The sequence below is a fragment of the Bicyclus anynana genome, chromosome 7, assembly GCF_947172395.1.
Source record: "Bicyclus anynana chromosome 7, ilBicAnyn1.1, whole genome shotgun sequence".
Classification (NCBI taxonomy): domain Eukaryota; kingdom Metazoa; phylum Arthropoda; class Insecta; order Lepidoptera; family Nymphalidae; genus Bicyclus; species Bicyclus anynana.
In genome coordinates this window covers 7,150,540-7,173,991 of record NC_069089.1, presented here as the reverse complement: position 1 = coordinate 7,173,991, position 23,452 = coordinate 7,150,540, and the positions used below count along the sequence as shown (strand labels likewise).

The following is a 23,452-nucleotide window of genomic DNA, read 5'->3' as shown; positions in this document are numbered from 1 at the left end:
TATACAAAGTGCAAAAATAGCACATTAAGAACACGTTTAGTGAATTAACGTAAATGCAAGCTCGATTCTTATACAGATAGAACTTCCTCCTTATTGTTAAATATACTTATGATTATTTATTTGTCGATGTTAGTCGATTCGTGGTATTATAAGTTTCATTGAAATCTAAATTTGTGTGAGCTTCACTGACATATTATATGCGCTAAAAACTGTTGTTACCTGTGATCAGTATCTCTATCGCATATTGTTAGACAAAGAGAGACAGAGGCGTTTTATTGAGATTGAGGATTTCTCAATTGGTCCAGGTCTGGCTGGTTGGAGGCTTCGGCCGTGGCTAGCTACCACCTTACCGACAAAGACTTACCGCCAAGCGATTTAGCGTTACGGTACGATGTCGTGTAGAAACCGATAGGGGTGTGGATTTTCATCCTCCTCCTAACAAGTTAGCCCGCTTCCATCTTAGATTGTATCATCACTTACCATCAGGTGAGATTGTAGTGAAGGGCTATTTTGTAGAGAATAAAAAAAAAAACACTGTCAAGTTACAAAATGAATAGTTACTACAGTGTCTATGGGTATATATCTCAGTACTATTTACAAGTATAATATTTCTGTTAATAAAAGCAAAACTAAAAAAATAACCAAAACCTTATTAGAATACATTACAAAAAAAACTATGCCACAGCTGAAAATTACGAATGTTAAATGGCTTTTCCGGAAAAACTATTTGCCAACGGCAATGTACCGTGGCAATAATTGTAATAGTTTTCACTATATGCATGTCAATTTTACATGTATTAAAAAATATATAAAGACGTTATTACCTTTTTTTTATTGAGTATGTAATACTCAATTGTATTTTATTGCACCTATCAATGTTATCAAGATGATATAGGTATATTACAATTTTTTTTATTAGTTTATTACTAATACTATGTCCTATGAGGGATACTTATAATTGTAAAAGAACTTAAACTAATACTACAAAGAAAATAATATACAAATATATAAAACAATGTATTTCTAAAACTAATAAACTAAATAATAAAAACATTAAATATACTAACAGTAGATTTAAGAAAACTATTAACCCTAGAGTATAAGGAAAAATAAAAGGTTTTATTATTATTAATTATTAATATTATTATTATAGGTTTATTCTACGCTGTTTTGATAGCACTATTTGCTTACGTTAATTATGTTATTAGTAAACACTAATAACATAATTAATTGACTACTATAATTTATGAATTGCACGTAATAATAATAATAATAATAAAGTCTTTATTTATTTCATACAAATTAGTAATACAATTTTTTTTTTTTTAATAGATTTTTTTTTTCTTTTTATATTACGTTGCACGTATCTTGTTAATATTTAAAGCAATCTTCGGTAATCCTTAATATTATCTACTAAAACAGCGTAATCGCTTTTGGTAACAGTTATAAGCTGAAGAGTTTACTTGTTTGTTTGATTGAACGCGCTAATCTCAGGAACTACTGGTCCGATTTAAAAAATTCTTTCAGAGTTAGATAGCCCATTTATTGAGCAAGTCTTTAGGCTATATATTATCCCCGTACTCTTACAGAAACGGGAACCAAGCGGGTAAAACCGCGCGGCGTCAGCTAGTATTTTAGAAAGAACAATATTTAATTTATCTGATATAGTAGTACATAAAGCATTGTACGAACGAATTATTTATCAACCGCGCAGTATGTTTTTCGTAATCGTAAGTTGTCTATGGTAATACTAATACTGATTTGAAGAGGCAAAGTTTGTGAGGTTGTATGGGTAATCTCTGAATCTACTGAACAAATTTTGAAAATTCTTTTATCTATAGAAAGCCACTGTATTTTGTAAGTGTTAAAGGCTATATTTTGTAATCATATTCGTACAGATCGTTGGCCGTACTGGCCGAGGACATCAAGTATGGAACCGCTGGATGCTGGCGGCTCGAGACCTTGGTATTTCATATCCTATTGAAGAGGGATGGATCTGGATCTTTAAAGAGAAGTTAAAGCCGAAAAAAGTTAAAAAGAAAAAAAGAAGAAAAAGTTGAGCCGTAATTCAATATCACACTATTCCAAAATTACTACATAGCCTAACTTTATAATTTCAACGTACAAAAATAAACCGCAGAAGAAAAACTCACTCACTATGTTAATATTTCGTTAGTGTAAGCGCGCTCATGTAAGACATCGCCTGCTCCATTAGCGATCACTTGCTTGGAAAATTTCCATTATACAGAACCTGCTCGTGTACTTTATCAGTCACTAACATTTTCGAAGCGTGATAATTTGAGGCTCATTCGGTTACTAAATAGTTCATCCTACTAATATTATAAAGGCAAAAGTTTGTATGGATGTTTGTTACTCTAACGCCGCTACTACTGAAGCGATTTGGCTAAAATTTGGTATAGAAATAGATTTTACTTTTTATCCCGAAAAATCCATGGTTTCCCGAAATTTGTGAAAACTGATGATTTTGATGATATGAATGTTTTTACTCTTTCACGCCTTGACTACTGAACCGAATCAGCTGAAATTTAGAATTGAGATATATTATAGCCTGGATAAACACATAGGCTACTTTTTATTCCGGAAAAATCTATGGTTCCCGAGTGTTTTGTGAAAATCTAAATTCCTCGCGGACGAAGTCGCGGGCGTCCACTAGTTATATTGTAAAGGCTTTACGTAGAAATCTCTGTGTTTTGTAATATACCTACTAGAGTAGATAGATAATGTGTAGAGTAAAGTTGTAACTAAATAAATAATACTGTCATACTTCTTTATGTCTTAGAGGCAACTCTACCCTAAATATTATCCTACTTATATTATAATGTTGTTTGTATGTTTGGATGTTACTCTTTAACGCTGCAACTACTGAACAGGTTTGGCTGAAATTTGGAATGGAAATAGATTTTGTTCTAGATAGTAGTAGTAACACATAAGCTACTTTTAATCCCGGAAAAATCCACGGTTCCCGAGGGACTTGTGAAAAACTGATTCCACGCGGACGAGGTCGCGGGCGTCCGCTAGTCAATTTGAAAATTATATTGGTCGTGTGTGGTATTTAGGACACTTGAATTTTTGTGATTTTTTGGTCCACCTAATCATAAAATATTTAACTAGATTGAGTTAAAGTAAAAATAAAATTATACAATTTCCATACTGTAAAAATTTTGACATAATATGAATAAAAGTTAAATTTCAATCTTGATTCAGTATCGATGATAAAAACTGTGATAGTGAAGTATTTTTGATAAAAGTTAAGGATCCACCTCAAAAATTTTCGATTTTACAAGCACCTCGCAACATTTGCCGCTCCCTGCCGGGTTGATTGGTGTACACCCACTCATATCCAATTACTTTTTAATTAACATTGCAAAAATGTGTTTTCTTTTTTTTATTTATTAATGAATTAACGATTATTATTATTATTTTCAACTTTAAATAGCGTAGGTGACAAAATACAGCCCTGGCAAACTCCCCTTTTAATTTCAACATAGCCTGTTTCTTCATTATCGACTCGAACCGTAGCTTGTTGATTCCAGTAAAGATTCCGAATTACTTGATTAAGATTATCTTGACGGCCTCCGTGGTACAGTGGTATGCGCGGTGGATGTTCAAGACGGAGGTCCTGGGTTCGATCCCCGGCTGGGCAGATTGAGATTTTCTTAATTGGTCCATGTCTGGCTGGTGGGAGGCTTCTGACGTGGCTAGTTACCACCCTACCGACAAAGACGTACCGCCAAGCGATTTAGCGTTCCGGTACGATGTCGTGTAGAAACTGTCGTGTGGTTTTTTTACATGTCACTGTATATAAATAAAGTCTTAAATTGACCCAAGAATGGAAACTAGTATACCACACTGCTGTAAAGTATGGTATTGCCTGCCCTCCATTACCTGAAAATGTCTAAATAAACAATAAAAAAGAATATAAAAAACGGGGATCATTTAATGTATCATCCTTATTTTACAGTAACAGTTACATACATAGAGTTCGTGAAGCAGAACATCACTATATTCTTACGTTTATAATTTAAAAACTATATATATATACAAGTATAAAATTCACTACTGTTTAATCACTTCACTGATAAAATCGTTTCACCTGTCACTTTGTTTAATCCCTATTACCCAAATGTATAGTTGAGTACAATCATATTCATCTAGGTACACTGGAAAATAACTTAAGTACATCACTACAAATTCTTGCCGTTTGAAACTATTCGTTTATTAATCTCATCTATCGAAAAAATATTTTTTTTTATTGGGGTAGTTACGTTAAATGGAGATATTCTGATATTAGTGACTGTCTAAAAAACTAATCAATATTGTCTGCAGAACACGTTTGAAGTAAGAAAGTAATAATAATATACGTTCCACGTTGTTTAAAGCCCACATTATACAGGGTGTCTTATGATATAAATAATGTAGTCTTTAAAAGTTTAGACTCAGCAATAATATTGACTAGTTTAATATCCGGCAGCTCAAAGATCGCGTTTCTGACAGTTCGTGATCGAATGGGACAAACATATTTAATTACAATTGCCTCGTTTTTTGTCTTATCACTACAAGACAAACAGTTGGCATAACCTTGAAACAGTTCAACAACCTTGTACGCCAGATCTACGTTACATCACACATTCCATCAGAAGTCGGCTGGTCTATAGTAGACATATTCTGTATCAGAGACCATAACCCTTATGGTTGACAAAATCAATTGTCTATATGGTCACCATGAAGATAATTGACGTTGTCAACTATCACTATGTCTGATATTGACGTTGTCAATATCAGACAGATATTGAAATAACACCATTTTCGAAATTACCCCAATGAAACTTTATACAATATGTTTTCTTTTACATTTTACGAATATATTTACATAAATAAAACGTTATGTATGCTTTTGTTATAACGTTCACTGTTATTGTTACTTTATTATCATTTAAAGTTAAAACAAATACTCGACTATAGATATGGGTGTACCGTCAATTGTGTATCACTAATATTTTGATCGAAAAAATGTTATTTATTCACCTTCCTCTGGGAATCATCGGAATGCCCTGGAAAAGAACAAATAAGTTAATATTTTTAATTTTTCATTTATACCTTCATCCATCTATACCTTCATCCATTCATACCTTCAACCATTCAACTATTTATCCATTCCAACATTCGCATTTGTAAGATTATATTTAACTATTAATAAATAAAATGTTTAATTAAATATAACACCCGTATTTATGTAGCAGGAAGCCCGCATTCCTACAATTTAGTGTCTATGTGTTTAACAGTGTTTTTCCCAAAACTTCACACAGCTTCGTATGTTATACATGAAACACGAAACAGAAACACCTCTCACCAGAGCTTGAGAATTAAAGAGTTTAAAACCGCCATGACGTGCGATGTAGAACACCGGCAACCTGGACTTCCAGATCCATGCAGATGTTTTGATCTGATTGTATTATAAACATACCTTCATCCATTCATACCTTCATTCATCTATACCTTTATTCATCCATACCTTCGTTCATTTATACCTTTATCCATTCATACCTTCAACCATTCAACTATTTATCCATTCAAACATTCGCATTTGTAAGATTATATTGAACTATTGAAACTAATGAAAATTTCAATTAAATATAGCACCCGTATTTATGTAGCAGGAAACCCGTATTCCTACAGCTTAGGAGCTGTGAACAGTGCTTTTCCCAAAACTTCATACAGCTTCATAAGTTATGCATGAAACACGAAATAGAAACACTCCTTACCAGAGCTTGAGTAGTAAATAGTTCAAAAGCGCCGCGACGTGCGATGTGGAACACCGGGAACCTGGAACAAAAGAAATGCGTTCACACTTCACTTTTTAAAAAGCGCATGACTTCTTCTGAATGTTTTTTTCTCATACTTGTGTTTATTTCTTACATTATTATGAGTTAGTGGTAGGGATAAAATGTGTAGTGTGTAATAAAAAAAATGTGCAGCTGGTACATATTTATTTAACAAGTGCAACCACGTATTTTTATTCAGACATTTCATAATGGTGAAGTGTTTCTGGTTAATAAAAATAACCTTTAGCTCAGATTAGGACTAATCTTTAGGTTGATGATTACGCTGGTAATCAATAGTTTAATTTCGATAATGAAAAATATTTTTTGATTAAATAAATTAGTAGAGCTTCCATATCCATATTCCATGTAAATAAATAAATAAATATCGATGTTTGTTACTCTTGAAATTTTTTAACCGAAAAATTTCGCTGTATTTAGAGATTATTTTGTGATGTAATGATAAAGTTAAAGCTTCATGACATCTATACCAAAATAAATATGACAAACTAAAAAAATTAAAAAATAGGTAATGATATACCTGAATTGGAGTCCCGACTGCCCATGACGGGCGCAATCTGTGGTCTTTCTTCGTCCAGCAGAAGAAAACCGCTGGCTGACCACACGGAGAGTATTCGCGCCAAGCACGTTATGTTTAGACGACCCTGTTGGCATTCATTACATAAATAAATATGTTATGTTTATACGACCCTGAAGGCAATCAATAAATATTATAGAATATCCAGTCCATTAAAACACATCTCCATCTACCAAAAGTAAGCAAAGTTTGTGTTATAGGTAGTAAAATAACTGAAGAATATAGACATTGTTATCAATACATAATAAAATTGAATTGATTTTTTCAAGTGATTGTTTTTTTTGTCTGGGCTGATCTTTGGAACGACTGAACGGATTTTACTGCAATTTTCACATGAAGATAGAGGAGGTTATTGAGCAACATATAGATACCCGGAATACCCGTTTTATATCGGAAAAATTACACCCACGGGATTTGTCAAAAACTGAATTTCATGAAGACACATATCCGCTAGTTTTAAATAATTACAAGTCACCTAAAATAATTACAATTAAATAATTACAACCATAAATATGGTTCAGTTTTAATGAAGTTTATTTCCAAACTAATCCGAATAATACCACAGTAAGACACTAATAGATGTTATAAAATAAGAAGCTAGATTTTATAAAAATACGTTCGTACAAAGTTGTAAGAAAAATAACTATTGCTACAATTTAAATTGGAAGCCATTTTAATGCTACCATACCTTATAAAAATGTGAAGCTTGCACTCGAATAACGAGCTGACTGAAGGAGGAAGACTTATTAGATTTTTCTTCTTCAACGCTTATATTTTTGCTTGCAATTTGCTCAAGTCTCAGAGCAAGTGACGTCGTGCTTTCAAAGTTGTTCTTGTGAGAGAGAGCAACATCGCCCGGGATGTCTATAATATCAGTCGCAGCATCCTCGTACCCGGACAGAGCGTCCCATGGACTGAATATTATTCTATTCGCGTCTTCTAGCGAGGCGTCGCTTATGATTTGCTGTCTCGGTGGGAATTGTGTGTCTTGTAGCGGTATGTCGAGACCTTTGACCTTTCAACAAAATAATATTGTTATAATCTACTACAAGGCTTAGTAGGCCTCAGACCAATTACCTTCTATAAGACCTACCTAATTACCCCTCTGTTAAAACTATATGATCATGATCAAACTGTTCATACAACTATAGAATCGGTTGTTTCAGTGTGTTCAAATTACACGTGTGTATTACGATTTATTTATATTTGTGTGTAGTGTAAAGACACAGGATATGTTTATTGGTGGTGGTACAATTTTGTTGGTGAATTTGAGTGCAATACAAATCCAGTAGAAAGTAATTGGTCTGAGCAGTAGGGTACTACTCGTAGTATGGCTCAACGATACATTATCTCGTGAAGAGAAAAAAATTCGAACAATAGCGGCAGAATTGAAACATCGCTCCCTCTTTCGTCCCAACACCACAAAAGCAATATTTTCGAGTCTGTTGTTATTGGTCGACATTTGCCTTTCTGCTTGCGTATGGGCCTCAATCCTTATAGGAGAGGTGATAGGGAGCTTACTCAATACTCATACTGCTCCAACTGGCTTGGAAGGCTTGAAGTTTTAATGATTTTACTTTTGTTAATATCACTATCAGATGTTAATTATAGCCGGGAGTGACAGCTTAACGTGCTCACAGAGGCACGAGGGTGTAACACCACCAACTTGCCAACTATGGGTTAAGAATTTTACTGAGAATTTCTTATAAGTAAAGCTGTTAATGTCCGGCCGCTAAGAGATTACGTTTTTGACAGGTCGTGCGAATGGGACAAACATATTCAATTACAATTGCCTCGATTTTTGTCTCTCTCTCTCTCTCTCTTATGTTACATCACCCATCTGTCAGAAATGCAATCTAAGCGGCCGGACTATTCGTAAAGACTCTGTCGCTATGGACATTGGTACTGACTGATAAATAACTTATAACCTTAGCTAGAAACTTAGGCATAATTTAGAGAAATAAATAAAATAAGGAACTAGTACCTAATGAAATGATTTTAAAAATAATAAAAACAAGTTTTTTCTTAAATACGACAGTTAATATTTTTATTGATTTTCCTTTTTTACGTAAATGGCAGAAATTAAATTCATTTTTAGGTAATTCTGGACTGAAATATTTTAGGAAACAAACATTCTTAGCACACTAGGCGGAATATTAATAATCTAATTACAAAGTAATGGCAACAAGTTACATTAAAAAATCCCGTTAATGAATCTCTCTTGAATAGGTTGTAAAGGAAAATCGTGAAAGAAGTGTGTTTTCAAAGAAAGTTTTTACTGTTCACCTCATAACCGTTAAGTAACCAAGTGAGATTCGCCGTCGGATCAGAAGGCGGGGAAGTGCAATTAGCTCGCAGCATGTCGCCCACTGTGTACCAACTCTTCTGTGCAAGCACTTTCGGGCCCGACTCAGGCAGTTCTGGGAACAAAATACTTTTGCTACAGTTTACACTAACCATACTGCTTATGAAAGTTTTCGTGCAAGCAACTACAATGTAAGTATAGCCTCAATCTCTTAATGTTAGATTTTCTACTTTATTTCAGTGCTTAGATGGAGTTGGATGTGGGTATAATTTTTTTTTATTAAGTTGCGCTTAAAGCAAAATAGTTTATCATTACATTAGGTACATTTAGCATTTTCATTTTTACAATTATAACATTAAAGTAAAATTAAAAATATAAAATAAATATATATTATTTTTAACAACTTGTGAGCATGATTTGTAACTGTAGTTATTAGGATAAGTTAGCTTAAGTTTTCTATTGTATTATTTTTCAATAAAAATAAACCTTTTAATTTTTAAAACCTAAACCTTTTAATTTAATTTTACCCCGACAATCTCACTTCATCATCATCATCATCAAAAAATTCTCCTTTATACACAATTCTCATTATCTCTTCTTTTTATATTAATCTGTCTCTTATTTTTATCTCATAATCTTTTATATAATCGAAGTTTTATTAAAAAGGCTTCATAATTGGCTCCCAAAATCTATTTATAGATGTCTCGAGCAATAAGATTGATGTTTGAAAATTTCCCAGAAGCCTGGTCACGGGACCATTAACGAAAGCGATCGTTATATTTTTGAAGGCGAGATTAATTGTTTAGAAATTTGCCTGTTCATTGAATGTAAATTACTCCATTATACCGGGGTATAAAAAGTTATAAGAGCAACATTGGAGGGGGAAAATACCGATCTCAATAAATCATATCGGACAAGGGCACATGCGTTTTAATGGAACCCGTGGGAACTCCGACGTTGCATATTCATCTTTCATACGGGCTCTACTTTAGCGGAGAATTCAGTAGAAATTGTTAAAACGCTGGCCAGGACTTCGGAGCGGGCTTTGTTTGCCAACGGTACCTTTTTTACTATGGATCGGAAACTATCTCTATTTTCGCCACCCTTAGAATAGTGAATAAACACGTCCAGAACAGTTTCGCCAAGCTTTCATATGAAACTTCTATTGAAAAATACTTTATACTAGAACGAAATACATCGTGATGTTTGCTTAAGCTTTTAGTAGAAATGTAAAAATGTCCAATGTCCAACATACCTAGTTTCAGAAAAATGTTATGTAACCTAAGCAGACACTCCGCAGTTTCATATAGTTTCCATTCTCCAGGGAATAAAAATAACGCCTATCTTCATCTTCATTATCATCATATCAGCCAATGGACGTCCACTATAGGACATAGGCCTTTTGTAGTGACGTCCAAACATCACGATCCCGAGCCTATGGACGTCCAAAGACATATGCGTTTTGTAGGGCCTTCCAGACATCACGATTTTGAGCTGCCTGGATCCAGTAAAGCCATGCAAATGTGAAAATCCTATGTGACTCTCTGTTAAGGTAGCTTTCCATTGGTGAAAAAGTCTTTGAAATAGGTCACATAGGTTTGGCTATATGTAATAAACAAACATCCAAACGCCTCATGAAGTCTCAATAGCTCAGTGGAAAACGGACTCATTACCGAGAGCTGGTGGTGGTTGTTCGATCCCCGTCCACAGTCACAGTCTTTTCCGATTTATTGAAGGGGAACGGAAATATTGGTCATAATATATAGAAAAGATATGGCAAACATTCTTTAAATATTTTTATATTAGTTTAGATTCTTATAATACGAACGATATAAAGTGGATATAGTACTAAAGACTTCGCTTATAGATTAGTGTAAAGTTATCCAGTTATCAAACTTTGTACTAAACCTAGTTATTGAAGTTTACCCTCAAGCACTGAGTACACATTGTTACTCGTATACTCGTAATGTACGAATATGTATACATATGAACGAATAGAGCGTACTCCTATAGTTAGCTTACATACCAAAACATTTGTTTGTGTATATGCAAGTGGAATATCGAACTTTACGTTTATATGGAACTAACAGACGCCTTGCGGTTTTACCAGCAAATATCCTGTTCCCGTAGGAACACGAGGATAAAATATAGCCTATGACACAAACAAGAAACGTGACTGTCTATTGGTAAAAGAATTTTCCAAATCGGTTGGGTAGCTACAGAGATTACCCCTACAACATCACTAACTCTACCTCTATAAAATCCCCATAAATCGGCGTTATCGGCATAAATATTGAACCCATACATCGGCATTATGACATAGGGTTTTATTTAATTCGATTTTATTTTGTGCAAAAAATTAAAATTAAATAAATTTTCATACAGGATGCCCATAACTTCAAGGTGTTGACGCGTCCACCTATAATAGCCGAATTGCATAACTAATATTTTTTTTTTAAAAAATAAAAGCTTTTTGTTTTTATACAAAGTAATTCAAATAATTCTGATCTCTCATTTATTTATTACTTCTTTTTTTTAAATTTTTAACAATATAAGTATAAAATACAAAACATTATTAAAAATTCTGATGATTATTAATGTAATACACGCCATGCATTTTAACATTTTAAAGTTTGGCTACATTTTAAGATCTATTTACAAAAGAAATATTATTTTTTCTGGAAATCATATTTTAGAACACTATGTTCTTTGAACATTTTTAATTATATTTCGGTAAAGAATATAACTCCAAAGCACCCTGTATACAAACTATTTCCAGGTGGGTTATCTATGGAAATTAAATTTCCTGATGCCAAATACAGAGCAGTTCTGATTGACTAACTAACTTATGTAGTTAATCCGCTACATTGCAAACTTTAAATTACGTTTAGGAACTCATAAACAAGCAATCTCTGGAGCGAGCAATCAACATTTCTCATTGTTTACTAGTTTATAAACTGATTCAGGCGAGTTTATTTAGTTCATTCAAATTCAATTAATTATTTATTATTGAATTAAAAATTTGTTACAAATCAAAGTTCTAATTTGTTCGGAAGTTGTGAACTATCTGTTCATTATTTAGTTGTCCTTTATTTAGATAATTGAAATTATAAATCTGAAACTTAGTCTCTTTGTTTGTTACGCTTTCACGTCTACACCATTGAACCGACTTGAAGAATTAATTAACCAATGGAAAGCTATATTACCAGCGAGTAACATTGATTATATGTTATCTGTGTAACTGCATAAAAACGGGAACTAAGAGAATAAAAAGCGTCTGCTAGTCCAGTAATAACTAAGGTAGAAAAGCTTCAATTACTCCATTGTTGAGGAAAACATACCCTTGCAACGTACAATAATCTGAATCTTCATTAACTGCTCGTATTTCATATCATAATACAAAACATACATACAGCCGAACGTAGAACCTCCTCCTTTTTGGAAGTCGGTTAAAAAAAAATTTGATACAATGAAGATCCTTTTCCGAGTTGATATCTGTGCTATTAATTAGCCTTATCTCATAGGGTATAAGCCGAAACAGTCTAGGTTTCGATCCCCATCATCCCCGTCTTGCCTACTATAGATACGACCAATAGTCCGCAACTAACCTCAAGACCGCTTAGGCCTCAATAGCTCAACGGTAAGAGCGGTCGGACTCATCACCCAGGGGTGGTGGTTCGATCCCCGCCCCGTTGGTCTATTGTCTTACCCACTCCTAGTACAGTCTTTCCCGACTAGTTGGAGGTGAATGGTAATGGAATATTGGTCATATTATAAAAAAAAGAGAGTCGTGATAGCCCAGTGGATATGACCTTTGCCTCCGATTCTGTAGGGTGTAAGTTCGAATCCGGTACGGGGCATGCACCTCCAACTTTTCAGTTGTGTGCATTTTAAGAAATTAAATATCACGTGTCTCAAACGGTGAAGGAAAACATCGTGAGGAAACCTGCATACCAGAGAATTTCTTAATTCTCTGCGTGTGTGAAGTCTGCCAATCCGCATTGGACCAGCGTGGTGGACTATTGCCCTAACCCCTCTCATTCTGAGAGGAGACTCGAGCTCAGCAGTGAGCCGTATACGAGTTAACGTAACGTAACGTATAAAAAAAATATATGGCAATTATTTTTTTAAATAATAAAAAAACCTAATAGTTATACCGATAGTGAAAACCCTGTACTTGCCTACGACGCGCATGTAAGCACTTTTGTAGACGGTGTGGAAGAACGGAGCATCGGCGGAGACCTCGCAGCGATACCGCCCGCTGAGGCTTCTGGTCGCGCCCCGCAACACTACCTGCTGGGCTCCTGACCTTGACACCTGGGAACAAACACTCAGTTATTTTTTTTATGTATACATATTATGATGAGGTAAAAGTTTGTGGACCGAGGACATCAAGCGGGTTTCAGGGAGCCGCTGGATGCTGGCGGCTCGTCACCATTTTGTTTGGAAGTGCAAGACATGCAAGAGGCCTATCTCCAGCTGTGGACGTCCATCAGCTATTAATGATGATGATGATGATGATGATGATGATGATGATGATGATGATGATGATGATGAAAATTTGTGAATTTGTAAGATTTAAAGGGTAAATTCTGAAACTACACAACTGATTTTGGATTTTTTTTACCAATAGAAAGCCACGTCATTTGTGAGTGTCAAAGATTATTATTTATCCTTGTAATCCCACAGGAACAGGAACCACGGGAAGTCTTCTGATATGCAATAGGCTTGCGAGAATTGATGTAACTTAAGGTGGTATCTTTAATATATAGGTATACATGGACAGGGAATTATAATATAATCTCTTTTGTTTACAAATGTGTTGCTGTCCTTATTCTTGCTAAAATTAAAAACTATTTGAATGATTAGATTTTTCTATAGTCACATCACACTTATATATTTGTGTGTGTAAGTGTGTAAGTATGTTTCTTCCTCTTTTACGCTGCGGCTACTGAAGCGAATTGGCTAAAATTTAGAATGGAAATAAACTTAATTTCGGCGGATGAAGTCATGGGCGTCCGCTAGTTATTATATATCCCAGAAAGTACTAAAATAATCTAACTGACATTATAATATTCTAATATAACAATGCTAAACAATAAATATAATTACAAACACAAGAATTTTAATTTAGGCCCTCAAAAGCCTCCACTCAGCAACCCCTAAAAATATGTGCGGTATTAAAACGTGCAGCCAGCGTATTTTATTCTGAAATTGCATGCTCTCACAAAATGCAACTGGGTCATTCCACGTCAAATCGACCAATAGTTGGACTCGACCCCTTTCGATTTGGATAAATTTTGGTCAGAAGTTTTCTTTTATCCTATAACGAAGTTCTGCCGAAGAAAAAAAATTAAAAAAATTTTTTTCAAAAGTTATGCAAAATCCAAAATTTCACTATTTTCCATATTTTTTAAATTTATGTTTTAAAAATCTCGAAAACTATTGCAATTAAAAAAATCGCTTATGGTAAACTTCAAAGGGGATACTTGGGGCTATTAAAAAAAAAAAAATTCAAAAAAAAATTTTGAAAAATCTCCAATTTGTGAAATTTTGAATTTTTGAAAATTGTCAAAATTGACCGTCGACAATAAATTTTTGGCTCAAATTTTTTTGTGTACTACCTTGTACCAATCTTAAAAGATCCTGAAATTTTTGGAACTGTGTTTTTTGTTTTTTCAAAAATATGAATTTTTGAAATTTGTTAAAAAAAAATTTTTTCTTAAATTTTTTTTTTTTTAATCAGTTTGGCGAATCGCGTAATTTTGATATTTTGAACAGTTGAAATTTCATTTAGTGGCATAATGATGAGGAAAAAAACATTAATGATATTTGTTTATTATTGGTTATTAATTTATTTAATAGGGCTTTTTACGTGTAAGTTTACTTGACATTCTGTTACGAAAATTTTTTTTTCTTCAATTCTTCAGTTACTGTTGTTGCTCCTTTTCTTTTTCTTAACCTGAAAAATGTTAATATGACTTAAATCTTTAAATCCAAACTTAAAATAGATAAAGTACTAACACAGAAATTTCAGATTTTTACCTGCTTTTAATATCTGGTTCTTCAACGAACTCGTAGATATCTGTATTTTTTAACCGGAAATCCTTTCCTTCCTCAGATGAGGATGAGGTTTTTACTCTCATCACATCACTTGAAATAGGAATAGCGGCATGACAATTTCGGATTCCTTGTACTGGCAGAGCATTTTTAAATCTCTGGTTAAGTTTTTTTTGAGTACGCTGAATCTGCTCATTTGAAACAAAGTCATAATTGATTCCGTGAACATTTTCTTTTGCCCATTGGAATAGCTCATCAGGTGTTTGAATTTGGTCGTCAATTTTTTCTCATCATTATGCCACTAAATGAAATTTCAAAATATTAAAATTACGCGATTCGCCAAACTGATTAAAAAAAAAATTTAAGAAATTTTTTTTTTAACAAATTTCAAAAATTCATATTTTTGAAAAAACAAAAAACACAGTTCCAAAAATTTCAGGATCTTTTAAGATTGGTACAAGGTAGTACACAAAAAAATTTGAGCCAAAAATTTATTGTCGACGGTCTATTTTGACAATTTTCAAAAATTCAAAATTTCACAAATTGGAGATTTTTCAAAATTTTTTTTTGGAAAATTTTTTTTTAATAGCCCCAAGTATCCCCTTTGAAGTTTACCATAATCGATTTTTTTAATTGCAATAGTTTTCGAGATTTTTAAAACATAAATTTAAAAAATATGGAAAATAGTGAAATTTTGGATTTTGCATAACTTTTGAAAAAAATATTTTTTAATTTTTTTTCTTCGGCAGAACTTCGTTATAGGATAAAAGAAAACTTCTGACCAAAATTTATCCAAATCGAAAGGGGTCGAGTCCAACTATTGGTCGATTTGACGTGGAATGACCCAACTGGATAATATAACAGCAGTTTAAAATTGACTTCAAAAAGGTCTTTTTACCATGTAATACTTGGGATTTAAATATTAACGTAATATACAGGCGAAAGTTTTTTATGTGTGTGTGTGTATGTCTGTTACGTACATATTTATGTATATAGATATAGTTTTTACATTTCCTTCAAAACTACTTCAAAAAACAAAACGCCTAAATTTACCCGAGATGGGAATAGAACCTCTTTGTTATCCTTCAAAACAATAACTATTCCACGAAATTGTACATAATGAAAGTAAAATTGTGTTATAATAAATTGATGAATCTTAGTTACGACGGCCTACCGATTTTTATATGGCAAATGCTTGCTTTAGTAATGGAGTTGATACAACCATAACTATTATCCGACGTCACAATCGTCCACTTCACCGTACACAGCTGGAGTCAAACTATTGTACTAAAAGCTTTCATCCATCTTGCACTAAAGTGGGCCACTTGGAACATGGATAATCACAAAATCTGATTCAGATCCATCTTCGCTAAAGCGTCTGACCTAAATTTTAAAAATAAAAATGCAATCGTTTTCCCGTCCCAGAGTTTCCCAGAAACAATTCAACCCGATTCCACTGATTTCTACGGGAGCCAGTCAGTTTGAAACGTTGGATTGGAGGAATGCAATTTTGGCTTTATGAAGTTTACTATATATTTACATTTACTATTTACTCGATATAATGCAATTAACAGTAAATTGTAATTAACTATGTATTTGCAATTTACGTTTGAGTTGCTTATCAAGGATGTTATATCATGAATGTTATTTATGGATATGATATTTCGGATATAGATATGCCTACAGATATTACACCGGTTTCTGATACATTTACAATTAGTGGACGCCTGCGACTTCGTGTGCATGAAATTCAGTTTTTCACTAATCCCGCGGGAACCATTTTTTCGTGATAAGCCAATATGTTGCTTAATAACCTCCGTTATCAATAAAAGTCCTATTAAAATCAGTTCAGCTGTTCCAAAGATTAGTCTGAACAAACAGTCACGACAGACAGGCAGACAGGCAAAAATTTTAAAAGCTTGTTTGTGTTGTAGTGCCGTGTATTTACAGTAATTCTTGTCGGTAAACTATATCTGATATACTTGACCACACGGATACATACTCAGTCGGAATGAGTCTAGAACGTACTTTCCCCTGGGTTCAACCAGATGCTTAGCTGATAAGACATAAGTTAGTAGCAACCGAGGTTCCATTAATTCCAATAGTAATATCGGTTCATTTACGAATATTCCGTTCCTATAGCAATATCGGGATAAATATATCTAAACTAAAGCCCCGGTCTTTAAATACCCGATGTAAGCAAACCACTAATTACCATAAATAGGGTTGGCAAATTTAAAAAAAACAAACTGTAATTTTTGCACATTTTCTTATTGGTACAATAAAAATAACACGTTTATACTTATCTGGAAATCTAGTAACTTTTAACCCTTAACGTAAACGAAAGCCTCATTTTCCTCGGCAGTCTAGAGACATCATTTCTCAACGCAAAACCCTGTTTAAGATCAAATAGTGTATCGTCTATGAAGTCTCTAACATTACATCTACGCATGTGTAGATGCGTACCAGCAAGCGCAGTGTAGGACGCCCTCCAGCTAGATGGTCCGACGACATCCAAAAGTGGGAAGTGGCTGGATGAGGAAGGCCCTCCGCCTTCCTCATCGTGTGTCTCGGAAAGGCCTATGTCCAGCAATGGACGAATACAGACTGTTGATTGATGTGTAGATGTGCCAGGTAAAAATATCTTTCTCGTAGCAAAGACCCCAACTATCCACGAAAAAAAAAATTAAACATAAAAGTAACGTTGTTCTTTAATAAATCCATTAATGGCATTTTGCCAACAGTAAAGGTTTAACGTGTCCTTGTTTTTTTTTTGTTTTCGCAGCGTAGGTACTCTCGGGAGGCAGTTTAATGACCTAGCAAGACGTCGCGAAATCGTTGACCCTTTTATACGTAACCCTATGGTGTTGTTTCTTAATATGGGGCAAGTAGGTATTTTTGTTTTTCAAATTGCGTGATAAATCTGGTATAATGCACAGTTTCCCTACATAAAAACGAATAATGTGCTACATATTTTTTTTTATTTCTTCGTATTGTTTTTTTCATTAATCGACATCGGTTTTAGGATTGTTACTTTTACTTGCTTCTTGCCATATAACTTTTCTCAACGGAATCATCGGAGTATCAATTTTGTTCAAATTGCTATATTTTTTAAATGTTTTTCGCAGATGTGAAATGGAAGAACTTTCAAGCTGTGGTACCACTTAACCGTTTGGTAAGTACTTGAATTAAAAAAGAAAAAAATGTATACAGCTTAGCTTAGCTGTCAGCACTAATACCCGTTTGCGAGAATGGGCACAGAGCGGTAAAACTCTTGTAAGTTGTACGCAGTGGTATCACTTGACCAAATAAAAAGCTTTGACTGTGGCCAGCGCCTCTGCTAATACCAATATTGACAATAAAATAAAGAGATCACATCACTTACATCAACGCTTATGCCCGTTTGCGAGAACACCCTCGTATTGGACAGTTCCTTGGGCACAAAGCTGAAGAAATCCTTGCCCGACATGGTACCAGTTGACCGTGTAAAGCTATACTATTTACAATTAAAAAAAAACAAACTATACGCCTCACGTCACTTACGTCAACACTAATGCCCGTTTGCGAGAACACCCTCGTATTGGGCAGTTCCTTGGGCACAAAGCGGAAGAACTCCTGCGCGCCGTGGTACCACTTGACGGTGTAGAGTGCCTCGCCGGTGTCCAGCGCCCAGCGACAGCCGAGCGACGCGCTGGCGCCCACGCCCACCGCCTCCGGGACACTCAGCTGGATGTCTCGTAGACCAAACACGCCTACGAACACAACGATATCTACTATTAATTTTACTGAAAATAGACGAAGTTTACTGAATTATACTTTGCGGAAATTCCTCGATATATTTTCCTTTTCCTCGGACAATATTTCTAAAAAAAAACTATACTGCCATTCAACGACATTATATTGTGCCTAGGTCGTTCCTGCCATTGTACAGTTATATTTTTTTTTCATTTCTTACAAGTTAGCTCTTGACTACAATCTCACCTTATGCAATCTAAGATGGAAGCGGACTAACTTGTTAGAAGGAGGGTGAAAATTCACACTCCTTTCGGTTTCTACACGGCATCGTACTGGAACCCTAAATCGCTTAGTACGTCTTTGCTGGTAGGGTGGTAACTAGCCACGACCGAAGCTTCCCACCAGCCTGACCTGGACCAATTAAGAAAACCTCAAACGGCCCAACCGGGGATCAAACCCAGGACCTCCGTCTTGTAACTCCACCGCGCAAACCACTGCCATGGAGGCGGTCAAAACTGAAAGCTAAAGATATTGCCTGCAAAATACAAAGACTGCAAAAAATAGAAGTCAAGTTACAAGAACATTGTAGAGCCGGTTTTTAGCGGAGAATAAATCAAATATCCACTTTTTATATTTAAGTACTTAGAGATTAGAGTAATGTAAAGAAAGTCGTCTTAAAATATCTTGTCCAAGTGCCTAGTCCAAATCTTATTATGTACATTGTAGATTTTCAAATTCACCTAATTTATGTTTCTTGGACCCCACGGCTCCTGGAAACTTGTATATGAAACAATAACTCTCATTCCAATGCCCAGAAATCACAATTTCTTTGTGGTTTTCCAAAGTATTTGCTTTTCCTATTTCTATAAACAGAATCTCCATACAAGCTTGGGCCCAAATTATACAAATGATTCAGTGCTGAAAATTGGCCATAAATTAGGACAAATTAAGGAAAATTTAACTATTAAAATAAACATAAATTGAAATAAATTGACTAAAACCATAAAATTAAAATAAATTAAAACTAATACTTAAAAATACATATCAAAATTTGCCACCCTTGGTAGGGTGCCCATCACGCAGGCAGCATTCCCGCGTTGAATTGCGATTGAAATTCTTTGCGCGAGAAAGCTGCCCGCCCAAGCGTCGCCTGTTGCCTTCCTGAGGCGTTTACTGATCTCAATTTGACATGAATATTTGACAATGACATCTCATTCCTTGATTGAATTTGACATTGAGTCACACACTTGACATTGAGTCCCAGTCATGTCAGTCTCAAATATCGTCGGAAGTATGGGTCGAATAAAGTTGCCTCTGCTAAATGAGATTCCGACTTCGACTTTTTTTTTTTTTTTATTTTTATTAAAGAGAAACTGTTGAGTTTCTTGCCGGTTTCTTATCAGTAGAACCTGCCTTCCGAACCGGTGGTAGAATATTTACAAATAGTCAACTGACGTATCAAACTTGCTTGTAAACTGGGCCTACTTGAAACTCCAGGTATGATCGCAGTCGAGTTGTCAAAGAAAAGTAATTATAATAGTCAGTGCACAGTAAATTAAACTGCGGTTTGTGTTGTTTTATGGATAAGATTAATTTCAAATTGTATTTTGTAAATAAAACTATACTGCCATTGTATAATTATCATCTCATTTTATCATAATACTAGTTGACGTCCCGCGATTTCACTCGCGTGGTTCCCGTTCCCGTACGAATACGGGGATAATGTATAACCTTTGTCAATAAATGGGCTATCTAACACTGAAAGAATTTTTCAAATCGGACCAGTACTTCTTGAGATTAGCGCGTTCAATCAAACAAACTCTTCAGCTTTATAATACTAGTATAGATATTACTTGTAGATATTACTTGTTGTATAGTTCTCATGGCCTGATGAGTATCTAACACTTGGATTTTGTGTAGAACATCTTAATTTGACGCAAAACAATACATCCGCGTACTGGAAATATAATTAAATCACGGAAACGTTTCCCAGTGACCCGTATTAATTAAAATATTTCCCGCAATACACGTGCTAACAAACTCAAAGCCTCATTTTCTACACTTAAAAGTCTCGTTAAAATTAATTAGAACCACTTCGAATGAAGAAATAGAATGTTACGTGTTACAAATTTACACACGCACACACACACATACTTATATAAAAATATTATATTGACCATGACCATGACCTTGGGCCATGGGGTCGCAGTGCCCAAAAATTTCTTCGAGTATTTTACATTGATTAGTTGCCTCGACTCATGTCTTGCGCAGAGCCTGGCAGTCCAACATGCAAATGCAGCCAGTGTTCTTACCGTCAACTCCACGTGGGCATGATTTATATATTTATTACTCAGACCAATTATTGTATAGGACCTGCCTCGCTAGATGTTACTTTTCTGTCAAAGTATATGATCAACGATCTAATGTGATTATAAAAACTGTCTCTAAAGTATCGACGTTCTATAGTTGTAATTGTGTTCGTCGGTTAAAAAGCTTCATAAAAATACCTTTCTGTTTAATTGAATGGTGTAAAAAATGGGCAAAAACTTCTAATTTAGTATAGAATATATACCAAATCAGTATAGATTTGGTATATATCCTCATTTTCCATTTTCCTCAGAAAATGACAGACAATTTTGTTCGTGACTATGAGTGCGATACAGGTCCTTCTATAATTGGTCTGAGATTTATTATGATAAGTTAGCTTAATTTATCATTGTATTCCTTCTCAATAAAAAAAAAACATAAAAATAAATAATATCAATTAAATTCTTTTACAGTAAAATTCACAATTAATATATTTTTTGGACTCTATCTACAACTATAAAGCAAAAAATCAATGACAGTGGCACAAGTGTGACTCTCTGACCGAGAGATTTTATTTTACCTTGAGGACCGTTGGTCCATGGAGTCGCAGTGGAAATCCCGGATTATTTTACCGCAGCAATTAGCCTCGATAACAAGGATAGCTCAATTTTTGCGCAAAGGATTAGCCCAGATGTCCAACGCGGAAATATAGTCAGTTCTTACCATCATTGATTTGTATAGCTATTAAGTTAGAAGTTAGCTTTAGTTTCAATTTTACAGCAAAAACACAGCAGAGAAACCTCAATTTATTATACCTACCCTGCGATTATAAAAATATTGTTTCAGTGTTTAATTTTGTTTCAACTTAAAGTTATATATTTTATTCAAATTTATTTGCGCTTATACGTTAGTTTATGTAGGTTAAAAGTGTTTTTTTTTAGATTTAAATTAAAAATTATTTAAACTGTTAAAACGTGATTTTAAAAAGGAAAAAGAAAGTTTACAAAAATAATCTGTGTCACTTCTGCAGCTAAGAAAAATAATAATCGAATGATTTCCCGTAATGTCGAAGTACTTCCGTGAGTAAAGTGGTGCGTTTCACTTTCTATACTTTGACATAATTTAAGAGTACTTACAAATAATTCGTATTTTACGAGTTAAAAAAAGTAATTTCAGATCGTAAGTAGATTCGAAATGTAAAAGTTATAACCACACCAACTTCCATTTTAGGGCTCTGAAAGAACTTCGCAAAAAGTTCAGTATCGTACATTTTCGGCACCAATGTGGTAGAACCGTTATCGGTTCGCTAAACTGAACTCCAACATAAGTATTGCGTAATCAAATCTTTGCCTTCAGCAATACTAAAGGTGGTCGGAATACATAAATCAAGGGAAGGGTACGTGATCGAATTCAGGATCAACCCAATACACAATTCCTGACAAGAACTCATTACGATGTAACCAAATTCAATTTACGATTTTGGCCACATCACAATATTTCATCTGGGGCACTTCCAATTTAATCGAGTATTTCAAATCATGTCGTGCCGAACATAATGTACTAACAAGAATATAATATGTAACTAGGGTTCCTACTAGATTGTTCTCGTAATAATTCATACGTACAGTATTACCTACGTTCCGTAATTAGCTCATTATTTATGAGCTCCCTTCTTATGTTACTAAAGTAATTATGTTATCCGGCAATTGTTTCGAATGTATGGTTTATCGAGTATTCATATAATAAGACTAAATTTTGTATGGTAAAAATATTATTTATTTGTAACACAAATCTTAAGGACTCGTATATTCTTATTACTAAGACCAAAATCATTTAATCACCGTGGTTATGCGATATGAATCAAGTGTGTAATATTATGATTTTTTTTAATTAATTCAAAATATCGGGGGCTTTTTTTTTCATTTTAGACAAAATGTGTATACAATTTTAGCTAGTGCAAGCGATTTAGCGTTCCGGTACGATGCCGTGTAGAAACCGAAAAGAGTGTGGATTTTCATCCTCCTAACAAGTTAGCCCGCTTTCATCTTAGATCATCACTTACCATCAGGTGAGATTGTAGTCAAGGGCTAACTTGTGAAGAATAAATAAATGAAAACATATAAAAAAACTCAAAATGAAAAACAAATAGATATTATCATCATATTTTGTAGATAACAAAAACTTAGTTAGGCCGACCCACTAAAGCTTTCGAGAGCTCCAATAATCAGCTTTACTTAAGGGATTGGGTTCGAAACAAGATGGTATCGGAGTGATTTTAATAATTCATCGCTTTTACATAGACATGGGGCTCGATTTCTCATTTCAATAAGATGGGTGTAAAACATACATTACATTGGGATAAGTGATGTAGGATTTAGAATATAAGATCGTGGAGTGATTTGTAATGTATTTTATTAAGAGTAAGGTCTTTTGTGTCTACTTTTATGAGCTTTTTGTGTGACCTTGTTCGTACAAGGACTACCGATTTCTATCTTGTATATTTTACTGTTACCCACAGATTCAGAATAATAGGCAGATGGAGCGCACGGAACAAGATGGTGTCGTAGCCGCTCCAAATACAATATTCAAAAATCAGTCAGTACGACA

The 23,452-nt window shown here is 34.3% G+C and overlaps 1 protein-coding gene across 3 annotated transcripts in view; it reads right to left on the bottom strand.

The window, feature by feature from the left end:
• Positions 1 to 3,940: 3,940 nt before the first annotated feature.
• LOC112043712 (uncharacterized) overlaps positions 3,941 to 23,452 on the bottom strand; it is a 70,378-nt gene continuing 50,866 nt past the window's right edge. For all 3 annotated transcript variants that reach the window (XM_024079236.2, XM_024079239.2, XM_024079237.2), the window contains exons 3-9: positions 18,347 to 18,555; positions 12,925 to 13,060; positions 8,725 to 8,858; positions 7,127 to 7,453; positions 6,382 to 6,505; positions 5,784 to 5,844; positions 3,941 to 5,072 (exon numbers count right to left, since the gene is read on the bottom strand). In XM_024079236.2, the coding sequence (XP_023935004.1) occupies positions 5,060 to 5,072; positions 5,784 to 5,844; positions 6,382 to 6,505; positions 7,127 to 7,453; positions 8,725 to 8,858; positions 12,925 to 13,060; positions 18,347 to 18,555 (1,004 nt within the window). In that variant the 3' untranslated portion in view covers positions 3,941 to 5,059. The remainder of the gene's footprint in view (positions 5,073 to 5,783; positions 5,845 to 6,381; positions 6,506 to 7,126; positions 7,454 to 8,724; positions 8,859 to 12,924; positions 13,061 to 18,346; positions 18,556 to 23,452) is intronic.